This window comes from Sus scrofa, chromosome 12, assembly GCF_000003025.6.
Source record: "Sus scrofa isolate TJ Tabasco breed Duroc chromosome 12, Sscrofa11.1, whole genome shotgun sequence".
Taxonomy (NCBI): domain Eukaryota; kingdom Metazoa; phylum Chordata; class Mammalia; order Artiodactyla; family Suidae; genus Sus; species Sus scrofa.
This window is the reverse complement of record NC_010454.4, coordinates 37327478-37348313: the sequence shown is the minus strand read 5'-3', so window position 1 is coordinate 37348313 and position 20836 is coordinate 37327478. Positions and strand designations below refer to the sequence as shown.

The 20836-nt window shown below is 37.7% G+C and overlaps 1 protein-coding gene across 12 annotated transcripts in view; it reads left to right on the top strand.

The window, feature by feature from the left end:
• Positions 1-20836, top strand: part of BCAS3 (BCAS3, microtubule associated cell migration factor) — a 580495-nt gene that overhangs the window by 126908 nt on the left and 432751 nt on the right. For all 12 annotated transcript variants that reach the window (XM_021068160.1, XM_021068161.1, XM_021068154.1 and 9 more), the window contains exons 10-11: positions 10040-10116; positions 14745-14828. In XM_021068160.1, the coding sequence (XP_020923819.1) occupies positions 10040-10116; positions 14745-14828 (161 nt within the window). The remainder of the gene's footprint in view (positions 1-10039; positions 10117-14744; positions 14829-20836) is intronic.

Here is a 20836-nt window from a genome sequence, read left to right as displayed (position 1 = left end):
TGTCACCAGAGCAGGAGACCTTCAACATGGTGTGCAAATCAGGATGCCCTAGTCAAACAAACTTGGGAAATACTGCCTCCTATTGGACGATGGCAGTATGATTAGCATTTTACTCTAATATTATTTACCTGGTTTCAGTATATCCTAGATTTATTTGACTGTACACCTCTTATGTTAATAGGTTTGAGCTGGAAACTAACTGTGTTTTGTGGATAGTTAAAGGAGTGAATATATGAATGCATGTATAAACAGTTTCTCTCCCGTGTTGGAGTAAATCCAGAACTTTTCTTAGTTGAAAAATTATGTCTTTGTAGTGGTAAACTCTTGAGCATCTCTTCAGTATCTTGAGTATTGTTTCCGCTTTTGGGAATAGGAGCTGCTTTTTTACAAGCCTTTAGCAGGCAGAGAGTATCAGTTGAGTTTGATAAAAATGAGTGGTAGACTGAGTTGCTCTTATTCTTTCTTCATGCTTTTGTTCTTTCTTTTTTAGTTAATATTCTTTTAGGATCTTTGACGTGTAGTCCTCTATGGCTGGGTCCCTGAACAGTTGAAACATATATTATTAAAGTAATAGTTTCCTGTATTCGCTGAATTATTTGTGATTAGGAAGAAGAGATCCAGAAGGATCAACAGTGTTTCTAGCGTTGCAGTCAGGTGCTTTATAAGTGGTATGCAGCTTGTATGTCCTGGCCAAGTGTGGTGGGGTGCACAGTAGTGAATTTTCAGTCATTTCTGATCCATTAGAGTTACCGCTTAGTCTGTCAGTGTACTGGTTGTAAGATGGCTCTCGTGGTTTGGGGATGCCAGGAAGCCTATTTGGTGTGGATTTCATTAAAGCTGAAATATGTGTTAATAAACATGTTGAAAAAGGTGGTAGTATAAAAGTATGACTGTCATTTCTTGGTGATAAATGATGCTAATAACTGTAATAAACTATGTATTAAAACCCAGTGATATCTCTTGAGGATAGACATCTAGTCTAGTTGTCAGGAGGCAGGGTTGTGCATAACCCTATGAGAACAGGACTAGAAGCAGGTATGAGAAAGGGCTTTAGGATTCTATAATGTTCTGGTTTTTTTGTTTTGGGTGCTGCTTCTATGTATGCCTATGTTTATTTTGTCGACATGGGTACTTTATGTATATTATATTTAAATACATACGTTACAATCAAAAAAGAGTTCAGAAAGCATCAATAACAACTCAAGTTTATGATTTCTCTCCTCACACTCTGAATGCTGTTTGTTGTAGTTTCTCACAACAGATTTCCCCAAACCCTTCATCTAAATAGTCTGGCCAATAGTATTCTATATCTCATTTCATCCTTCCATGAATAAGTGTCTCATTCTTGGTTACACAGTATTCTACTTTACTTGAAAACTGTAGACCAGATTTATGTGAGTGGTATTAGGTTTGATATTCGACAGATGTTTGTATGATGCAATTTAGCTTCTTTTCTTTGAAATACAGCTCCACTTTCAGGGATTTTTTTTTTTTAAATAAACGTTTTGAACAAATTTGAGCAAGACCTAATATTCAAGGTCAAGGAACAAATGGAGCCATTTCTTGATTTGTTTTTCCCTATTCTCTTCAACTCCCCTTCCCCCATTGCTTTAAACTGAAACTGGTGGCCTGTGGAACGAAGCATGGTGTGGATTATATGTGTTTCTCTGAATCTGGGTTATTTTATGCTTGTAAGCCAGTTTTGCCTGGCTTAGAAGTACAGGATATAGGGACTGGAGGACAGGGGAGCTGGTGGGTGTGCTGAGAATAACCTCCATGGTAGCCCATTTCCCTGTGCCATATACTTTTCCCGCATTGGTTGATTTCTAGTTCTTAACTCGTAGCAAAGCCCATGTAGAGTGGCACGTTCTCAACGAGGACATTATTTTGTCATGCAAGCATTTAATTTCTAAGAGAGTTTGAAAAGCTCTTATAGAATTCAATCGTGAGTGTCTGAGTTATGTTTGAATACAATGATGAGACTGTAAAATAAGTAGAGACAGCTGTGTCCATCAGAGAAAGCATCATGGGAATTTGTGCCAAAGGGTGGAAGGGTCAGGTAAAGAGAGCTGATAGAGAACCAGAAAGGGAACGCAGCCAATATGATGAGAAACGAGACACCTTTGTATTTGGCTGTACAGAGAAGGTGGCCTTGAGCAGCTGTCTGATGTGGAAATCCAAACCCATGTATGATTAAGAAAACAAAAGACAAAGACTGATAGATGTCATTAGTAGTCATTTCCAGTTTGCTTAAATTTGAAGGTAGATAGGAAGTCTCCCAAGAGACCAAAGCATTATATAGTAAGTAACTCGTTCATTGGCTTGTTTTTACCTTGCGAAGGAAAAGGCATTCCTTACACTCCTAATGTTATTTCTTGTTTGGATGTGTATTTTTCTTTTATGTTAATGGTGAATAACCAATGTAAGGGATGTTTTTAAAGTGCAAATGCAAAATTATTTTTAATTTTTGGAAGGAGTCTTTCCTTTATGTCTCTAAGCAGGTTTGTAACAAGAACAAGAAGAATTTGGTAGGTTAATGTGGCAACTAAGTCCAATTCAAGTTAAAAGTCAAACCTACCCTTGTTCTTTTAGGTTCCCATCTGTATACAATAGACAAGGCTGCTGTGATGTTTTTATGGCCTGGGCAGATGTCCTATATAAAGTGGACCCTAAATAATATGGTGCAGGAGTTCCCACTGTGGTACACTGGGTTAAGGATCTGATGTTGCCACAGCTGTGGTGTAGGTCACAGATGCCACTCAGATTTGTTCCTTGGCCTGGGAACTTCCACAGGCTGCAGGTGCAGCTGAAAAAGGGGAAAAAAAAATGTGTGCAGTGAAATAACTTGTGACTTCCCTATTCTCTGCACATCCTCCCACCCATTGAGCCCTAGAATGGCAGTACTCTGTTTTATCTAAGTAAAAAATAATGCAAAAATAAAATCACGTTTTAAATGCAAAGCTCATGGAACCTTCAGAGGGTCGTTAATCAACAATGAGATGGTCAAATAAATCTCTGAAGTGGTATTTAGTATTTTATGTGCTTCTGTATCTTTCTAGAGAGGTTTTCTTAGTCCTTTCTGAACTTCATTCAACATGTGGTCTTTTGTGACTTGTGTCTTTAGTGAACATAGTAGAATATTATAGTTTTAAGAGCAGCTTTAGGTTCACAGCAAGTTGAGCAGAAGGCATGGAAATTTCCCGTATACTCCCATCTCCACAGAGGCGTAGTCTCCCCCATGATCAACTTTCCTCACCAGAGTAGTACATTTGTAATACTTAATGAACCTACATTGCCACATAATTATCACCGAATCTATGTTTATCATGGACTTCACTCTTGGTTTTGGACATCAGGAGGCTTGGATAAAGGTATGATGACATATGTTCATCATTCATTGTAGTATCATACAGAGTATTTTTACTGCCTAAAAATCCTGTTTTCTTCCTATTCATCTCTGCCTGCCCCATTTTCCTCAGCAACTATTGCATTTATAGTTGAAATCACAGTCTGTTGCCTTCTCACATTGGCTTCATTTGTTTAATAATATCAAGTTTCCTCCATGTTTCTACCCAATTTCAAGATTTACCTCAAAGCTGTAGTAATCAAGACAGTGTGATATGGGCAAAGGAATAGACAAATCCATCAACAGAACAAAATAGAAAGCCCAGAAGTAAACCTTTGATGAAGGAGCAAAGGTAGACTCTTCAACACATGATGCTGGACCAACTGGACATTCAGGTGCATAAAACTGAATCTAGACACAAACTATGTACCCTTCACAAAAATGAACTCAAAAAGGACCACAGGCCTGCATATAATACATAAAAGTAAAAAGTTTATAGAAGATAACATGGGAGTTGGGAGTTCCTGCTATGGCCTAGTGGAAACGAGTCTGATTAGTATCCATGAGGATGTGGGTTCGATTCCTGGCCTTGCTCAGTGGGTCGGGGATCCGGCGTTGCCATGCGCTGTGGTGTAGGTCACAGACACCGCTTGGGTCCCAAGTTGCTGTGGCATAGGCTGGCAGCTGTAGCTCCGATTTGACCTGGGAACTTCCATGTGCTGCAAGTGCAGCCCTAAAAAGCAACCCCCCCAAACCCCCCCCAAAAACCCTAGATGAAGTTGTGTATGATGATGACTTTTTAGATACAACACCAAAGGCACAATTCCTGAAAGAAATCATTGGTAAAGTGGACTTCATTAACATTAAAAGCTCATTGGAGTTCCTGTTGTGGCTAGCGGGTTAAGGATATGGTGTTGCTATGGCTGTGGTAGGCCTCAGCTGCAGTTCTGATTTGACCCCTATCCTGGGAGATTCCATATGCCACAAGTGCAGCTTTAAAAAAAATAAAAAATAAATAAAAACTTATTCCCTGCAAAAGACAATATTAGGAAAACGAGAAGAAAGGCCACCCAGAACTCTTAAAACTCAACAAAAACAAAACACATAACCCAAGGCTCAAGACTGTGATAGACCCCTTGTCCAGATATACAGATGGCACATAAACATATGAAATGATGCTCTACATTACATGTCATCAGGGAAATACAAATGAAAACAATGAGATCTAAAATCCAGAACACTGAGCACCAGTGCTGTCAAAGATGTGGAGCAACGAGAACTGTCACTGCTGTTGGGAAAGCAAAATGGTGCAGCCACGTTGGAATACAATTTGATAGTTTCTTACAAAACTAGTCCTGTTCTTATTCAGCAGTCACACTTCTCGGTATTTATTCAAAGGAACTGAAAACTTATGTCCACTTAAAAAGCCTTCACATAGATATTTATAGCAGCTTTATTCACATTGTGGAAGCAGCCAAAGTGTCCTTCAGTGGGTGAATGGATAAGTAAAATGTGATGTATCCTGACAATGGAATATTATTCTTCATTTCGTTTTATTGCCTAACATTTAGTTTGTTTCCATTCGGGCTGCTGTTATGAATAATGCTTTTTATGGGGACATATATTTTGGATTCTCTTGGGAATGATTTTGTGTCGACATGTTTTCATTTATCTTGGGTTTGGACCTAGGAGTCAAATTGCTAGGTCACGTGATCATTCTAGCCTTAACTATTGAAGAGCTACCAGGCACAGCGACTGCACCATTTTCCATTCCCACTCGCAGTCTATAGGGTTCTAATTTCTCCACATTCTCACCACTGATATTTCTTTAAACTTTTTACGGCCCCACCTGCAGCATATGGAGGTTCCCAGGCTAGGGGTTGAATCAGAGCTGCAGCTGCCAGCCTACAGCACAGCCATAGCTCATGGCAACATCAGATCCCCAACCCACTGAGTGAGGCCAGGGATTGAACCCATGTCTTCATGGATACCAGTTGGGTTTGTTATCCCCTCAGCCACAATGGGAACTCCCTCACCAATGTTTCTTAATATGATTATAGCCATCCTGTTAGTATCTCATAAAACAGTATCTGATTATACTTTTTTTGTTTGTTTGTTTTGTTTTGTCTTTTTGCCATTTCTGGGGCCACTCCCGTGGCATGTGGAGGTTTCCCAGGCTAGGGGTCGAATCGGAGCTGTAGCCCCCAGCCTACGCCAGAGCCACAGAAATGCGGGATCCGAGCCGCATCTGCAACCTACACCGCAGCTCACGGAAACGCCAGATCGTTAACCCACTGAGCAAGGGCAGGGACCGAAGCCACAACCTCATGGTTCCTGGTCGGTTTCGTTAAGCGCTTCGCCACGCCTCCTCTGATTATACGTTTCATTAACATTTCCCTGTGGCTGATGATGTTGAGTATCTTTTCATGTGCCCACCTTATATCTTCTTTGTTAGATTTTATATTGATTTATTTGTCTTTATTTATTGAATTGTAATAATTTCTGTTTATATTTTAGATATGAGACAGTTATCAGATTTATGTGTGCAAAACTCCCATCGTATGAGCTGTCTTTTCTCTTTCTTGGTGGTTTTCTTTGAGGTACAAAGGTGTTAGCTTGGGGAAGTCCAGTTTATCTGTTTTTTTCTTCTATCACTTGTACCTTTGGTGTCATATCTAAGAAAGCATTGCCTAATCCAAGTTAATTGCCTAAAGTTAATTATTTTAACTTTAAGTCTTTGATTCATTTTGAGTTAATTTTTGTATGCACTGTGAGGGTCCGGGTTCAGTTTCCTTTATTTGCATGTGGATATCCAGCTGCAAATAAAACAAATATCATCATTTGTTGAAAGGACCATTCTTTATCCATTGGCTTGTCTTGGTAGCCTTGTCGAAAATCACTTGTGGAGTTCCCGTCGTGGCGCAGTGGTTAACGAACCCGACTAGGAACCATGAGGTTGCGGGTTCGATCCTTGCCCTTGCTCAGTGGGTTAACGATCCGGCATTGCCCTGAGCTGTGGTGTAGGTTGCAGACGCGGCTCTGATCCAGCGTTGCTGTGGCTCTGGCGTAGGCTGGTGGCTACAGCTCCGATTCGACCCCTAGCCTGGGAACCTCCATATGCCGTGACAGCGGCCCAAGAAAATGGCAAAAAGACAAAAAAAAAAAAAAAAAAAAAAAAAAAAAAAAAAAAAAAAAGAAAATCACTTGACCATAAAGGCAGACACCTGTTTTTTTCCAAAAAGGGCTGAAATCTTTTGAGTTATTCATTCCAAGAAAAATAAGGCACAGTGTTGCAGAGAGTAGTTAAATCCTTTGCTTCACAAAAGTAGTTCAAGTCTCCTTCCTGTTAGGACCAGCATTTTGGGAGGATGCCATCGAAAATGGCATCAGTCTCATGAGTCCTTTTGGTTATGGAAGGGTTTTCATGTAGTGTGCTTTTTGTGGATTTCACCTTCATTTAATTTTGGAAACCTGAGGTTTTTTTTTTTTTTTTAAATCCTCAGATATTTAAAAGATGAAGAAAAATTTTTACACGAGAACTGAAACGGTTCTCTTTTACCTTGTTCAGAAACACTGTAAAACATGTTAGAATCAGTCCTAGTGTTATAGTGGTTTGGGTTCCCCCATCCCCTACTCCCTTCACTTGTTTTCAAAGTTTAGCTGGAGGCAATAGTTAATCTTTAAAGGAGTCATGCTTATAAAGTTGGGATAGTGCTGAGAGGCTGATGGTCTGCTGATTCCAGCTGTAAAATGTTTTTTGGAGAGCAGAAAAACAATTTGCTTTCATTCCAGTACACTGTAATTCTTGAGGTCCACTGGCTTTCTAAAAACATTGACTCAAGAAGTGAAATGAAGAATTATAAACTACATTTGTTTTTAGTACTCCTTAGTGTTTGGAAGGCGAATGTACTTCTTAGGATCTATTGAGGTAAAATGGTTATCACAATGGATTGAGTTTAAAGTTTCAAGAGATTAACTACCTCCATTGTGATGCCACAATTTGTAGTTACTTGTTTTTTCATTTGTTTGTTTTTTTCATGACATTGTAAAAGCGGAAATTTTCTCACGGACCATATTTGTGCTCATTTCTCCAGTTCTGAAAGTATGCGTGGAATATGTATGTACACATATATAAAAATATAATTTGGGGAGTTCTCGTTGTGGCGCAGTGGTTAACGAATCCGACTAGGAACCATGAGGTTGCGGGTTCGATCCCTGCCCTTGCTCAGTGGGTTAAGGATCCACCGTTGCGTGAGCTGTAGTGTAGGTCGCAGATGCGGCCTGGATCCCACATTGCTGTGGCTCTGGTGTAGGCCGGCAGCTACAGCTCCGATTCGACCTCCATATGCCATGGGAGCGGCCCTAGAAAAGGCAAAAAGACAAAAAAAAAATAAAAATAAAAATAAAAAAGTATAATTTGGTATGAACTAGTTGGGAATGTAATAATGAAATCTATTATGTAAATACTGTGTGGTATGTATGTTAGTGTGTCGCCTTCGTGTTATGTTAGTGGGCCTTTTATTCTATGTATATGTTCATAATATGTCTCCATAAAATACATTCAGTGATTATAGTAATATCACTGTTACCCAGAAGGCAATTTTCCACAAATCCAAAACATTCCAAACACACCTTTTTATTCATGTTACTTTTTAAAATTAAAGTAAAAAACTAAATACACCCCTTTAAACCCTGAAAAACACAATTTTTTTCAAAAAACAATGAGCAAAAATTTAGGAAACTCATAGCTTTTATTTTGTATGATTGTGGACTTCTCTTAGGAGCATTATCTTCTTTACAAGCTCTTCCTCTTCTTTAAAATGAAAACTCAAAATAAATGGCAGTTGAAGGGGCTGAAATGAAAACAAGTGTGTAATGGAAGCAACAGCGATGGGAGCTTCTTTAGTGATTGAGTTACTATTTCAGAATCACTACCATTGCTACTCAAAGGCTTTCTCAATTCAAGGACGCATACATGTACAATTAAGGAAGATTTCTGTTAAAGAATGGCTTTAAAATGAGCACCAAAAAACCTAACTTAAAGAATAGGTAAATGTATTATTTGAAAAAAGTTACTTCTGTAGATGACTCTTGCCCCCCCAGTGTGCCTTATAAATATGCATTGGTTAATTTAGGTGCATTGTTTAATTTATTCTCTTGTTTGTTTGTTTGTTTGTTTCGGTGCCACTCTGAAGCATATGGAAATCAGATCTGAGTCACATTGTTTAATTTATTTAAGCCTATTATTAAGCTATTTTCCAGGTATTATTCTAGTCAGTAGAGATTCAGCAGTAAACAAAAGACACAAATTGTCGGCCTTAATCAAGTAGGAGGACGGTAAAAATAAATAAATCATTTTTATTTTTGATAGTACATGTCAAAGTACTTCATTATTGCTCATGCATTACTAGCTGTGTTTCTCTAAGCATCATTAGCAGACTGGCACTTTCTGCTGGGTAAGGTATTTTCAGGTGTCCTATTCATGCAATTCAGATCAGGCTATTTTTTCCCATTATGCTCATGTGTTTCATGCAATTTGGCTTTTTTTTTTTTTTTTTTTTTTTTTTTTTTTTTGCCAAGGGGAGAAAAGATTATTGTTACTATGAAATAGATAAACTTGGTTTGATCTTCTAAGTGTACTTTTTAGAGAGAAACATTTGTGGAAATATTAACTAGTTACTTGTGGAGTGATAAACCCAGAGTTCCTTTGCTTAAGCTTTTTGTGTTGATTCTGTAGTCTCCTTTGAGCAGTCCCCGAAAGGCAGTTTCATGAGACAGTAGAATATTGTTTTGTGTAGTTGACAGATGAGGGCATTGCAGAGACCTTATTGACATAGTCAGGAAGGGAGATGAGAGCCTCAAGGATGAGACGTTTCACCTACTTGACTGAGTTGTGTTGTGTTTTGTTAGTAGAGTTCAGGAAGATGACATTGAGGTTCCTCTGCATGGATGGCATCCACTGTCAGGAGTATGTGTTTTGTTCTTTTTTTAAAAAAATTCAATGAATTTTATTATATTCATAGTTGTACAGCCATCATCAGAACCTAATTTTAGAACATTTCCATCATTTGTTCTTTCTGAAAGGAGAGAACCACGAAATAATCCTTCCTGCTAGTTTGTTATTGTCTAGGCTGAAAGCAAGAAGAGTGAAATTGAATGCTTAATGTACATGCACAGGGTTATGTATGCTCCCCGAAATCTCCTGATGCACCCTTTGTGGATTAGTGTCTCCCCATTGGCCATGAACCTAAGTTACCTTTCCTCCCCCCCTCCTTATTTTAGGTGTCTTCCTTATCTTTGCCCTTAAATTCCTGAGCCAACTGTATCCTTTCTCTTTTCTTTTCTCAACAGTTTTGCTAGACTTACAAAATTATAGGTTTATGAACTTTAAACGATTCTTCTTGGCTCCTCTCTCTTGTTCTAGGAATAACTGTATAAAATGCCCAATTTTTGCTAAAAGTGAATACCAGCTCTTCCCAGATTTGTTTCTTTTTGGAACGGGGTCAAAACCAAAAGGAAACTGTTGAGGAGGAAAAAAAATGCAACTCTTTTAGCTATTAAAATAATGACTGGGTTATGGGAATTCAAATAAAAAAAAATAAAAGCATTTGTTCTTTTATGGCATCAAAATATGATGCACCAACAGAAAATTTATTAAGAGATTTCTTAATATTGCCATTTGAAATTTTTCAGGCTGCTACCCTTGTCCAGGGCCCAACATGAATCCTATTGCTCTTGGGAGCCGCTGGCTTGCTTATGCAGAAAACAAGGTAAGGCAGGGCCCATGTTGGAATATTTGTGATGGAGTGTGAGTGTTCCAAAGGTAACTACCAACCAACAATGAATGTTTAACTTAGTAGTTTGTTTTCTTTGCTTTTTGTTTTAATTGGGCACCCAATAATTGTCTGTACTCACTGCTTAGGATCAGTGTTTGGACTCAGCCTTACTTTTTTTTCAGGCTTAATTTTCTGTAGGGAACTTTACTCCATTAATCTTAGCTCACAGCATTGAGATTAGCACAGTAGTTTTCTGAGGAGATAGAAATCAGGAGGCAGAAATGACTTCTGTTCTTATTAGTAGATTGGAAACTTGTGGCATAGAATAAGTTAATGGAATCTAACTGTCTGTGTACATCTAAACAAGAGTTTTGCCATTCGTTATTTATCAATTTCACTTATCTATGAAGGTCATCATAGTAAATGAGATATGGTATTTTATACACTGAAAGATTTATTTCCAATTCAAAGCAAAGGACAAAAATCCTTTCTATGCCATTTATGCCATTTACAATTTTGTCGGTTAACCCTGTCATGTCATGTGTAGAAAATATTTTCCTTTGGTGCAGGATCCAATCTGGGATCGGGTATTTCGTAGGAGTGTTCCTTTCTTTTTCTTTTACACTCGATTGATAATTTTTGAAGACTACAACCCCCTATGTATTCCTCTTGTTTTTTTTTTTTTCATAACATGATTTTTATCTTGAATATTTTTGATGTGCTTCTCGAGACTATATTTGGGCTGTGTACTTCTGGCCGGAACGCTACGTGAGTGTTGCTCTCTACTTCCCTCAGCATCACATCTGGAGGCACATGATATACATCTGTCCTTTATTGGTGATGCTAATTTTGTCAAGGTCTCGTCCAGTTTATACATTGAATAATCACTGTTTTTTCCTCTGTAACAAATAATTTGGAAAGCGCCTCATATATCCTGCTTTTCATCAACATCTTAGCCTAATTTTAGCATCCATGGATGATTCTTGCCTGAATCAGTCTTTACTGTGAGGCTTGTGCATTAATGATTTTCCTCTTCCACTTTGCACATTTACCAGTAGGCATTCGGCTTTCTATTGTAGTCAAGAACTCTGTCTTCCTTTCTGTCTTTCCGTCCGTATTTTTGACATGGGCTCTTGGATTTCTGTGGTTTTAATTTTTTGTTCTGTCTGTTATTATTTTAGTTTTTAAATTGTCCCAGAGTTGACCAGTGAGAACCCCGTTAGTCTGGTTCTTGTGACATCGAGATGTGTCTTCATCAGTTTTTTTTTTTTTTTTTAGGACTTCCCTTGTGGCTCAGTAGGTTAAGAATCTGGTGTTGTCACTGTAGTGGCTCAAATCGCTGCTGTGGCGTGAGTTCAGTCCCTGGCTTAGAAACTTCTGCATGCCATGGGTGTGGCCAAAAAATTTTTAAATAAACATACTATTTCCATACTTGCTGTCATAAGACTATGTCCAGGGCCATCTTGTACTTGCTAAGTCTCAGCCCTGGTATCATCTTCTTTTGGTTTTACTAGTTTCTTGTAGTGGGCAAAGCTATTAGATGCTGAACTTTGTCCAGTAGATGGGCTCATGGTTACTGGTGTTTATTGCTTCTAGATTCTTTCATTCAGTGGACAAAGTTCAAAAACATACATGTTATATACCCACATATACTTCTATATATACACATAAATAGGCAAATATACACATACTCATACTCATGCACCCACATACACACATGTTCATTTTGGAAATAAGCTCACATTGGCATTTCTACAGGAGTCTCTCCTTTTTGTTTCCCTTTTCCTATTTATATGTCCTTGGTTTTGGATAGGAGACTATGATGTCAGTATGTTTTCTTCATTTCTTCAGTCCTATAATCCAAAAACATAATTATACAAATGCTTGCTTGTATCACTACAAAAGTCACACCAACTAAAAAGAGTTCAAGATGTTCTTGAAATTCTTTCTCCTTTTTTTTTTTTTTTTTTGGTTTTGTTAGGGCTGCACCCGTGGCACATGGAAGTTCCCAGGTAGGGGTTGAATCAGAGCTGTAACTGCTGGCCCACACCACAGCCACAGCAATGCTGGATCCTTAGTCCACTGAGCAAGGGCAGGGATTGAACCTGCATCCTCATGGTTACTAGTTAGGTTTGTTACCACTGAGCACTGACTGGAACTCCAAAGTTCACTCACCTTTCACTTCTGCCTAAAACTGAAGGTATTCAGTCAGATGCTGCATTCATAGGTTCTATAGTTTGTCCTTGGTCCCACTTTTTCTGCCTTCCTTCATTGTGTGAGTTTTCATTTAATAAATAATTAGGGAGTTCCCGTCGTGGCGCAGTGGTTAACGAATCCGACTCGGAACCATGAGGTTGCGGGTTCGATCCCTGCCCTTGCTCAGTGGGTTAAGGATCCGGTGTTGCTGTGAGCTGTGGTGTAGGTTGAAGACGCAGCTCGGATCCCGCGTTTCTGTGGCTCTGGCATAGGCTGGGGGCTACAGCTCCGATTCAACCCCTAACCTGGGAACCTCCATATGCCGCGGGCACGGCCCAAGAAATGTCAAAAAGACAAAAAAAAAAAAAAAAAAATTAGGTACATTTATTTTTATATTTGTTTTATTTATATGCTTATATATTTATCATGTTATATATATTTACCTTTCCCAAAATAACAACACAATATATAATTTTATATACATACACACACATATATATGTATGTGTATATTTATATTATATATATAAAATATATGGAGTCTTTTGTATGTTGTTTTTTTTGCTCAGCAATATTTTGTGGGAATTGGGTGTGATAGAGTTTTGTAGTACAGAAGTTTCTGACTTATCTTTTATTTTGATACACTGATGTTCAAATATAATTTTTTTTGTTTTTTTTTGGTCTTTTTAGGGCCTTACCTGTGGCATATGGAGTTCTCAGGCTAGGGGTCCAGTTGGAGCTGTAGCCTCTGGTCTGCGCCAGAGCCACAATGACACGGGATCCGAGCTGCGTCTGTGACCTACACCACAGCTCATGGCAACACCAGATCCTTAACCCACTGAGCAAGGGCAGGAATCGAACCCGTGTCCTCACGGACGCTAGTTGGGTTCGTTAACCATTGAGCCTCAACGGGAATTCCCAAATATAATTTTTGCAGTGAGTCTAAGTTTTAAACAGATTTCCAGCTTATTTATGTTTATGTAGGAATGCTGACTCAGATTTAGTTGAACTGAGAGTCATAGTATTTCTTGTTTTCCTTGATTATTTTAATTACCTGAAGCAGGGAAGTAGTATTTCTAAGCTAATGTCTTTCCTTGCACATGCTGCAGGAGGCAGCAGAGGGATAATTTTCATCATTCGTTGAGTCTGTGTATATGAATGAATGAATGAGTGGGTGAGTGACAGAGATTCTCTTGATTAGTTAAAATTTTCAAACTCCCTTTTCTCCCCTCTGTGAAACTGTCTTCCAGTCTCCTGTGATTTGGAAAATTCCTCACCACTGACTTTGAATTCTACTTAATGAATCATTCAGTGAGGCAGCTTAACATCTCACATCAGACAATAATATATTCTTGTGCTAAAGGTTTGTGTGTATGTGTGTTTAATACAATGTCAGTGATGACAATTTTGACTTTAAAAGAGTAAGAGGCTTACATATTATTCTTTATTGTGTGACCTGGTTTGAAATTATTTTCTTTTTATATTTTGGGAGAGCAAGATTCTTTCTGGATTCTGTAGGCTTTGAATAGCTCATATCACAGTGTGGAGCTATTTTAATAGTCTACTAATATCCATTTATTAAAAATTTTAAACATAAAAGTCTGGCGAATTCCCTCCCTTCTCCCTGCCTCCATCCCCGCCTCCCTTCCTTCCTTCCCTTCTTTGCTTGCTTTCTTTCTCTTTTTCTCTCTTCTTTCTTTCTCTTTCTCTCTCCAAAATTTAGGAGGTGTTGAAGCAGTGGATAATTTAGTCCTGCTCTGTTGCTCAGCACATGAGATAATCGTGCATGTCAAACTAGTGATTCACTTTGAGAATTGGCAAATTAATTTATTTACATCAGACATGAATAGGGGCGTTTCTTTTTCATTCTGATGTTAACACTAGTAAGCCCTCTGAAGTGGACTAGGACCATGTGTGTCATAGTTGATTTATGCACAATTGGTGCCATTTTCCCACAAACACAATTGACATTGGAAATATGGCGCATTTTTTGGTCTATTTTTTAAAGTTTCCTTTTACAATCTTTATGTAGGAATTAGAGGACAGAACTCTAGTTCACTAGCATGTTAAATATTTAATGTTAGGAAGTCACATCTAAGTCCTTTGATTATGTTGCTAAAATTTATTTGTGGAAAGTCTGCCAGATCTCAAATTCTGCCATCTCGGAGTTTAGGAATTCTTAATGACTATTCATCTTGTAATTAAAAATCGTATTTGAGCATGAAACTGCCTGAGTGGCACCAGGAGGTTATAAAAAGGAGTAAAAGTGTCTCAGCAGGGCTTTTAGCTGTTTGTCTGAAAAACCCTCATGCAAACATTCCCACCCACCACCACCATTCTGCAGGGTAAATAAGCTCTATCCTAAGAGCCTGTAGAGTTAAACAGCTTAATTGAAATGACTTTCTGGTCTCTCTCTCTCTCTCACAGTTGATTCGATGTCATCAGTCCCGTGGTGGAGCCTGTGGAGACAACATTCAGTCTTATACTGCCACAGTCATTAGTGCTGCTAAAGTGAGTATCCAGCGGTCTCTGGGAGTTGCAGTTACTCTGCGTATTTATCATGTTTCTTTCTGGAATTGAATTGAGATCGTCCCTTCCCTTTTCCCTCACAACTATTGAACAAATTCAGGAAAGTAAGTTGATTATTTTTCCCCTGAGGAGAATTGCTGGCGAAATCGTTAGGTATTCAGTCTCTTAAGGTTCCTAAATAATAATACTTTATTTTCTGTTGGAATGATTATAAGGTTTGTCTTTATCCAATTTAAAATATTTACATCTGTTAGCTAGATCAAAGTCTGTAATCTAATTAATACCACTTTGGAAAGAAGCTTTTTATGTTTTACGGAGTGACTTCTGGATTCTTTTTTGCATCACTTTACCTATACTGACATCCCTCTGCATCTTTGAACATTCACGAACCTTCTTCGCATAAAAAGAATATCATTCCTTATGCGAACTTGAGTGAAACCTCTGGCACTTTCAAAGATTCTTTCATGTCAAAGAGCTGCCCCCTGCATGTTTGTCAAGTGAGTTCTTTTGGTGTATGTGTGAGGGTTAATTTTGATGATGTCTCGTAAACTTTAGGCTGATTATAAGGTATTCTTATAATCACTATCCTTTGAATTGTGAAGTATACAACAAAACAATTCTAATAATAGGGATGACACAGTGAATCTAAATGACAGCATGTAATAGAAAACACAACGATTCAGAAAAGAACAACAGTTTAAAGCAAACCACAGGGAGGGAATCAAAGGTCACACTGTTTTATGTGAAACAAATACAGAAATACTGCAAGACTGATCACAAATGCTTACATGATGTGGTTTGGTGAGAGAAGCATTATATATTTTTCACTCAAAGGGAAAGACTGGGCTTTCTGCTTACAGCATCATATATTTTAGAGTTGAGAGTCTTTATAAGAATTACTTCCTTTTCTCCACTCTGTATGAAAAAATTGTGATGGTTGTTTCTGTGAAGAGAAATCTGAGACAGCATCAGTGTTATTCAGTTAATTTCTAGTAGATTCACAGAGCACTCCAATGAGATCTGGTTCTCAAGTATTAGAATCTCTTCATACACTTTGTCAGGGTAGCTCACTGTGTTGTTATCCTGAATAATTTTCAGTTATAATTATAACTTTGCAGTTCTTCTTTGCTATAATTATGTGTTTGGGTCCCTACATAAACGCATAGTGAACTGCCTCCTTCAGTAACTGTTTAGTTGTTTAACTGTTCGCTGGAAGTACACTTGCTGGAATGAGGCTAGACTTAACTATGGTTTGAAAAGAACTCTCCACTTTTATATACGGCAGTATTGTGAACTGCGAAAGATATGCTCTGTCTTTTGCACTTAAACTCTCGGAGATTTTGTTGATGACCACACCTGAAGAAGCCCTTGGTCACCCATGGAGTTGGCGTTGATTGCTCTGACAGTAGATCAGGTGTTGTCATTAACTCTTGAATAAAGTGATTAATGTTTAATTTTTGTTTGGGTTAGGCTGATTTTAGTGCTGATTCCTGTTTTTGCTTATACATTTATAAAATGAGGGCAAAACAGAGCCATGAATGGAAAGGTCACCTGTTTTTTGCTCGTCTTAACATGTCCCATCACATATTATCCCCTGTTCTTTTGGTTGATATTTATCTTGAAATGTTATTCATGAAATTATTTAGTTGTGAAATATTTTGGAAAACACCTCATAATTTAGGTAATTTTTTTTGTGTACTTATGGACTCTTGAGTCAGAGAGCATGAATATCTTGAGGTTTTGTTTAAAATACTGTCAAATTATTTTCCAAAAATCTCATCAGATCTGGATTGATCACATCCAAGGCGTAGATATTTTTTATAGGAAAGATTGGAAATTTGGGATGACTATACCCCCCCAATGTAATTTCTCCTAATAAGTTATTGGATATTAGAAACTTTGTGGATAGATTAATCTTCTGAGGTTGATGTATTCCAGATTAACCTTTTGTTTTCTGGAATACATACATTCTTTTGTATTTTTGCCTATTATATTATGGGTTATACTTTACTTATATTAGTATGTTCATTCGTGAAAATTTATCACAATATATACTTACAACCTCTGTACTTTGTTGTGTAAGTGGTTATAAAATTTTACTAAGAAAAATCCCTTGTGGCACAGAAGGTTAAGGATCCGATGTTGTCATTGATGCAGCTCAGGTTGCAGCTGTGGCGCAGGATCAATCCCTGGCCTAGGAACTTCCACGGCCACCAATTCAGCCAAAAAGAAAGAAAAAAGAAAACTTTCTCAAAGGTACCTTCAGATCTAGAAACCTTCTGCAGAGAATTCTGTTTACAAATAAACAATAGCATAAATTAAACAACCAGGATTTACTGTATAGCACAGGAAACCATATTCAATATCTTAACCTATAATGGAAAATATTCTGAAATAAATATATAACTGAATCACTCTGCCATACACCTGAAACTAACACAATATTATAAATTGCTACACTTAAATTAAAAAAATAAACAATTGCACTATTACCAAGACTCTCCCTCAGGATAAAAAAGTCAGATTATGTCTATTCTTGTTTTACAATGCAAGATGCAAGATCACCTTGGTATGGAAACTGGACAAGAGTATTAGGAAAAAAGAAAGCTGTAGTCCTGTCTCATAGGTTTGAAAGATCCTAAACAAAATGCTAGCAGAAGAAAAATGAATATACACAGAGGGGTAATGTGTCACAATCCCTTTGGGATAATTCTGCAATATAAGGCTGGTTTATTACTCAAAATCAGTGAGTGTAATTAGCCACATTAATGGAATAAAGCTGAAAATAATATAATTATCTCAGAATATGCACTATAAGGTTTGATAAAATCAAATACATACACATTGATAAAATCTCTTAGTAAATAGTGATGGTTTCTGATTCTCTAGAAATTCCATTTTCCTTAAATAACCAAACTATTTAAGCACAATAAAGACAGTCATTTTAGTTTGTTTCTGATAACTCCAATATCTGGCTCCCTTTTAGGTGTGTTTTTGTTGTTTGCTGTTTCTGGTAGCTGAGGCTGTCTTGACTCCTTGTTGGCCTTGTTCTAAAAAATCTTTAGAAGCAGTTTTTTTTTTTGGTCTTTTTGCTATTTCTTGGGCCGCTCCTGCGGCATATGGAGGTTCCCAGGCTAGGGGTCGAATCGGAGCTGTGGCCACCAGCCTACGCCAGAGCCACAGCAACGCAGGATCCAAGCCACGTCTGCAACCTACACCACAGCTCACGGCAACGCCGGATCGTTAACCCACTGAGCAAGGGCAGGGACCGAACCCTCAACCTCATGGTTCCTAGTCGGATTCGTTAACCACTGCGCCACGACGGGAACTCCTAGAAGCAGTTTTGATTTGGAGATGATACCAGGGTTCTTTGACACTCTCAGGCGTGGATCATCCTAATCCAATTCAGGGATTGAGATTACTTTAATTATTTAAATAAAGGTCATCTGAAATAGCTGAGATCCTGATTACCACAGGTGCACTCTTATTTCTGTTGTGTGTCCCCTTATGTTTTCACCCAAAGCATGGAGGGGGTCACCAGACAGACCCCCTTGAGTGTGACTACCTTCTTCCAAAAGCACCAGCCCGTCTCTTTCAGACGCCCCCTCTAGAATTGTCCAGTGCATTTAGTCCCAAATACCAGCTAACTTGTCTGGGTGGATTTCCTTTTTCTCTTGGATTTGGACCTAGTAACTCATCAGTATCCTGTTAAATATTTAATAACTTTAAGGGGAGTTAAAAAAAAAATATCCACTGTTTTCCTACTTGTTTTCATGGGTAGGATTGATCTGATTTACCTAGCCTGACATTATTGAAAATAGAAAATAATTCTTATTTCTTACCATTTTAATGATTTCTAGTTAATATGATATTTGAGATAGTACATGGAAAATATTTGAAAAGCCATGGCGTATGTGCTTCTTAAGAAAATACTAAATCACTTTCTCTGATAGAATAATCATTAATATTTTCTTTCTCTGATGACAGCTTCTTATGTGGCTTCACAGAGGCTAACCGCTTTGTTATATAGAAGGATTAATTGTTGAATTTTTAATTCTTTATGTCTCACCTTATAATTATAGGTCTAAATTATATTAATTGTATATGTGCTCAGATCTCCTTAGTGGAAATAAACTTTTTTCCTCCCTGGGTTTTTAAATAGCACTTCAAATTCATCTTTGCAAATAATTTATGTGGCTTTCCTTATAAAGAATATAATTATGATGAATTCTCTGTGGCAGTGTTGAAGGAAAAAATTTAATATTGAAATTTTTGAAATTGGATTATTTTGAAACATTTATTAAATCTGGGTCCATATATTCTAGTTACCTTATAACTGTCCTATTTGATTTTTCCTTTTAATGTGTTTAAAACCCCAGTGTGGTAAATTGATTTAATAAAAACGCCTCTGTTTTCTCCTGTTATCTGATAACCTCTTAATGACAACTAACAGCTTTTGTGAGAGCAGCACCATCAGTACTAATGGGGAGGGAGGACAGCCGATAGGGCATGAGAAAGGTTAAAGATGCCTAGTGACCCTTTGCTGACTCTGTACCATGTGCCTTTGAATGTTTGGCCCGTTTTAGGAGATGGTTTAACACATTTGTTAGAGTCTTATTATGTTCAGCACTCGTAGAGATACAGATTCGTTCTGTGAATGTTCTTACAAAGGTTAGTCGAGAATATAAAGAACTTTTGAAAAATGTAGTTACTTCAGATGGTGAGGACGCTAGTGCTCACTGATACGTTTGCTGTTAATACGGAAACAAATTTCTCCTAGAAGCAAAGGTCTTTACGAATGTAGAAGACTTGCACATCCCTCTCTCACCCCCTGCACTGGACGTTTTTTTAAAAATTTATTTTTTTTAATTGCAGTCAATTGTCATTTCCCCAATACATTTTTTTTTCTATTGTACAGCACGGTGACCCAGTTACACATACATGTGTACATTCTTTTTTCTCCCATTATCACGCTCCATCATAAATGACTAGACATAGCTCCCAGTGCTACACAGCAGGATCTCATTGCTATGGACCTTATTTTGAAAGTTAATGACTGTCATGTCACTGTACAAAGTACAGATTTGATGACGGTTCAATCTGGGTTTTAGTGTCTTGTCCACCATAAGTACCCCAACAGTAGTCATACGTTTTTTGTTGAGAAATATCATTAAGTCTTCCTGTAATATGAGCCTTTGACTGTGAAATATATACTACTCTGTTTTTCCCCTCTTTCTGGAGTTTTTTCCTAGTTCTCTTATATTAACTTTTCCCTTTATCTGTGGTTCGCTTTGGTACATTACTTCCCACTTTCTGTGTGCTCCAGTTATTTTAGTTTTATTCCTTTTCATTGGTATAAGAGCATGAAATAATAGGCTCAAGGGCAAATGGGGAGGATATACAATCAAAGACTTTAAACCTGAAAGGCATTCCTTTGATAAAGGGATAGCTCCATGTTTAAGTGGGACCATCTCCATTAGCATTAATGGAGTAAGTACATCAGCTGAGGCATCTCAGAGGTTAATCAGGCTTCCTGGCCAGCTTTTGACATCAATACACTGTGGCGCCTGGTTTTGTTGGTTTGTCAGAGGCTTTCTTGACAACACTCTAACAGACTTTGTGTAAGTCATTTCTTGTGAATTATTGAAACAAATGTTTGGCTGCTAATTGAGGAACACTAATGTGTTTTATAATCACTGCAGTTTGAGTTTTTAGCGCTAAACAAAACAGTTGCAATTGATTTGTGGCTTTTTCTTGGTTTCAGTCAGCTGTAAGTTATATCATTTTGCTTGAATTCAGCAAATGGCTTTGCTGGTCATTTTATTTAAGTATTTATTAGGATACATTATTACGGCCTTCACTTTTCCTTTTTTCCCCTCCCAGTATTCATGTGTTTTCTGAATTTATGAAGTGTGAGATCACAAGTAGTAACAGGAATAGATTACAAGGCAATATTGGATAGCACTTAAAATTAAGCTTTGGAGATAGTT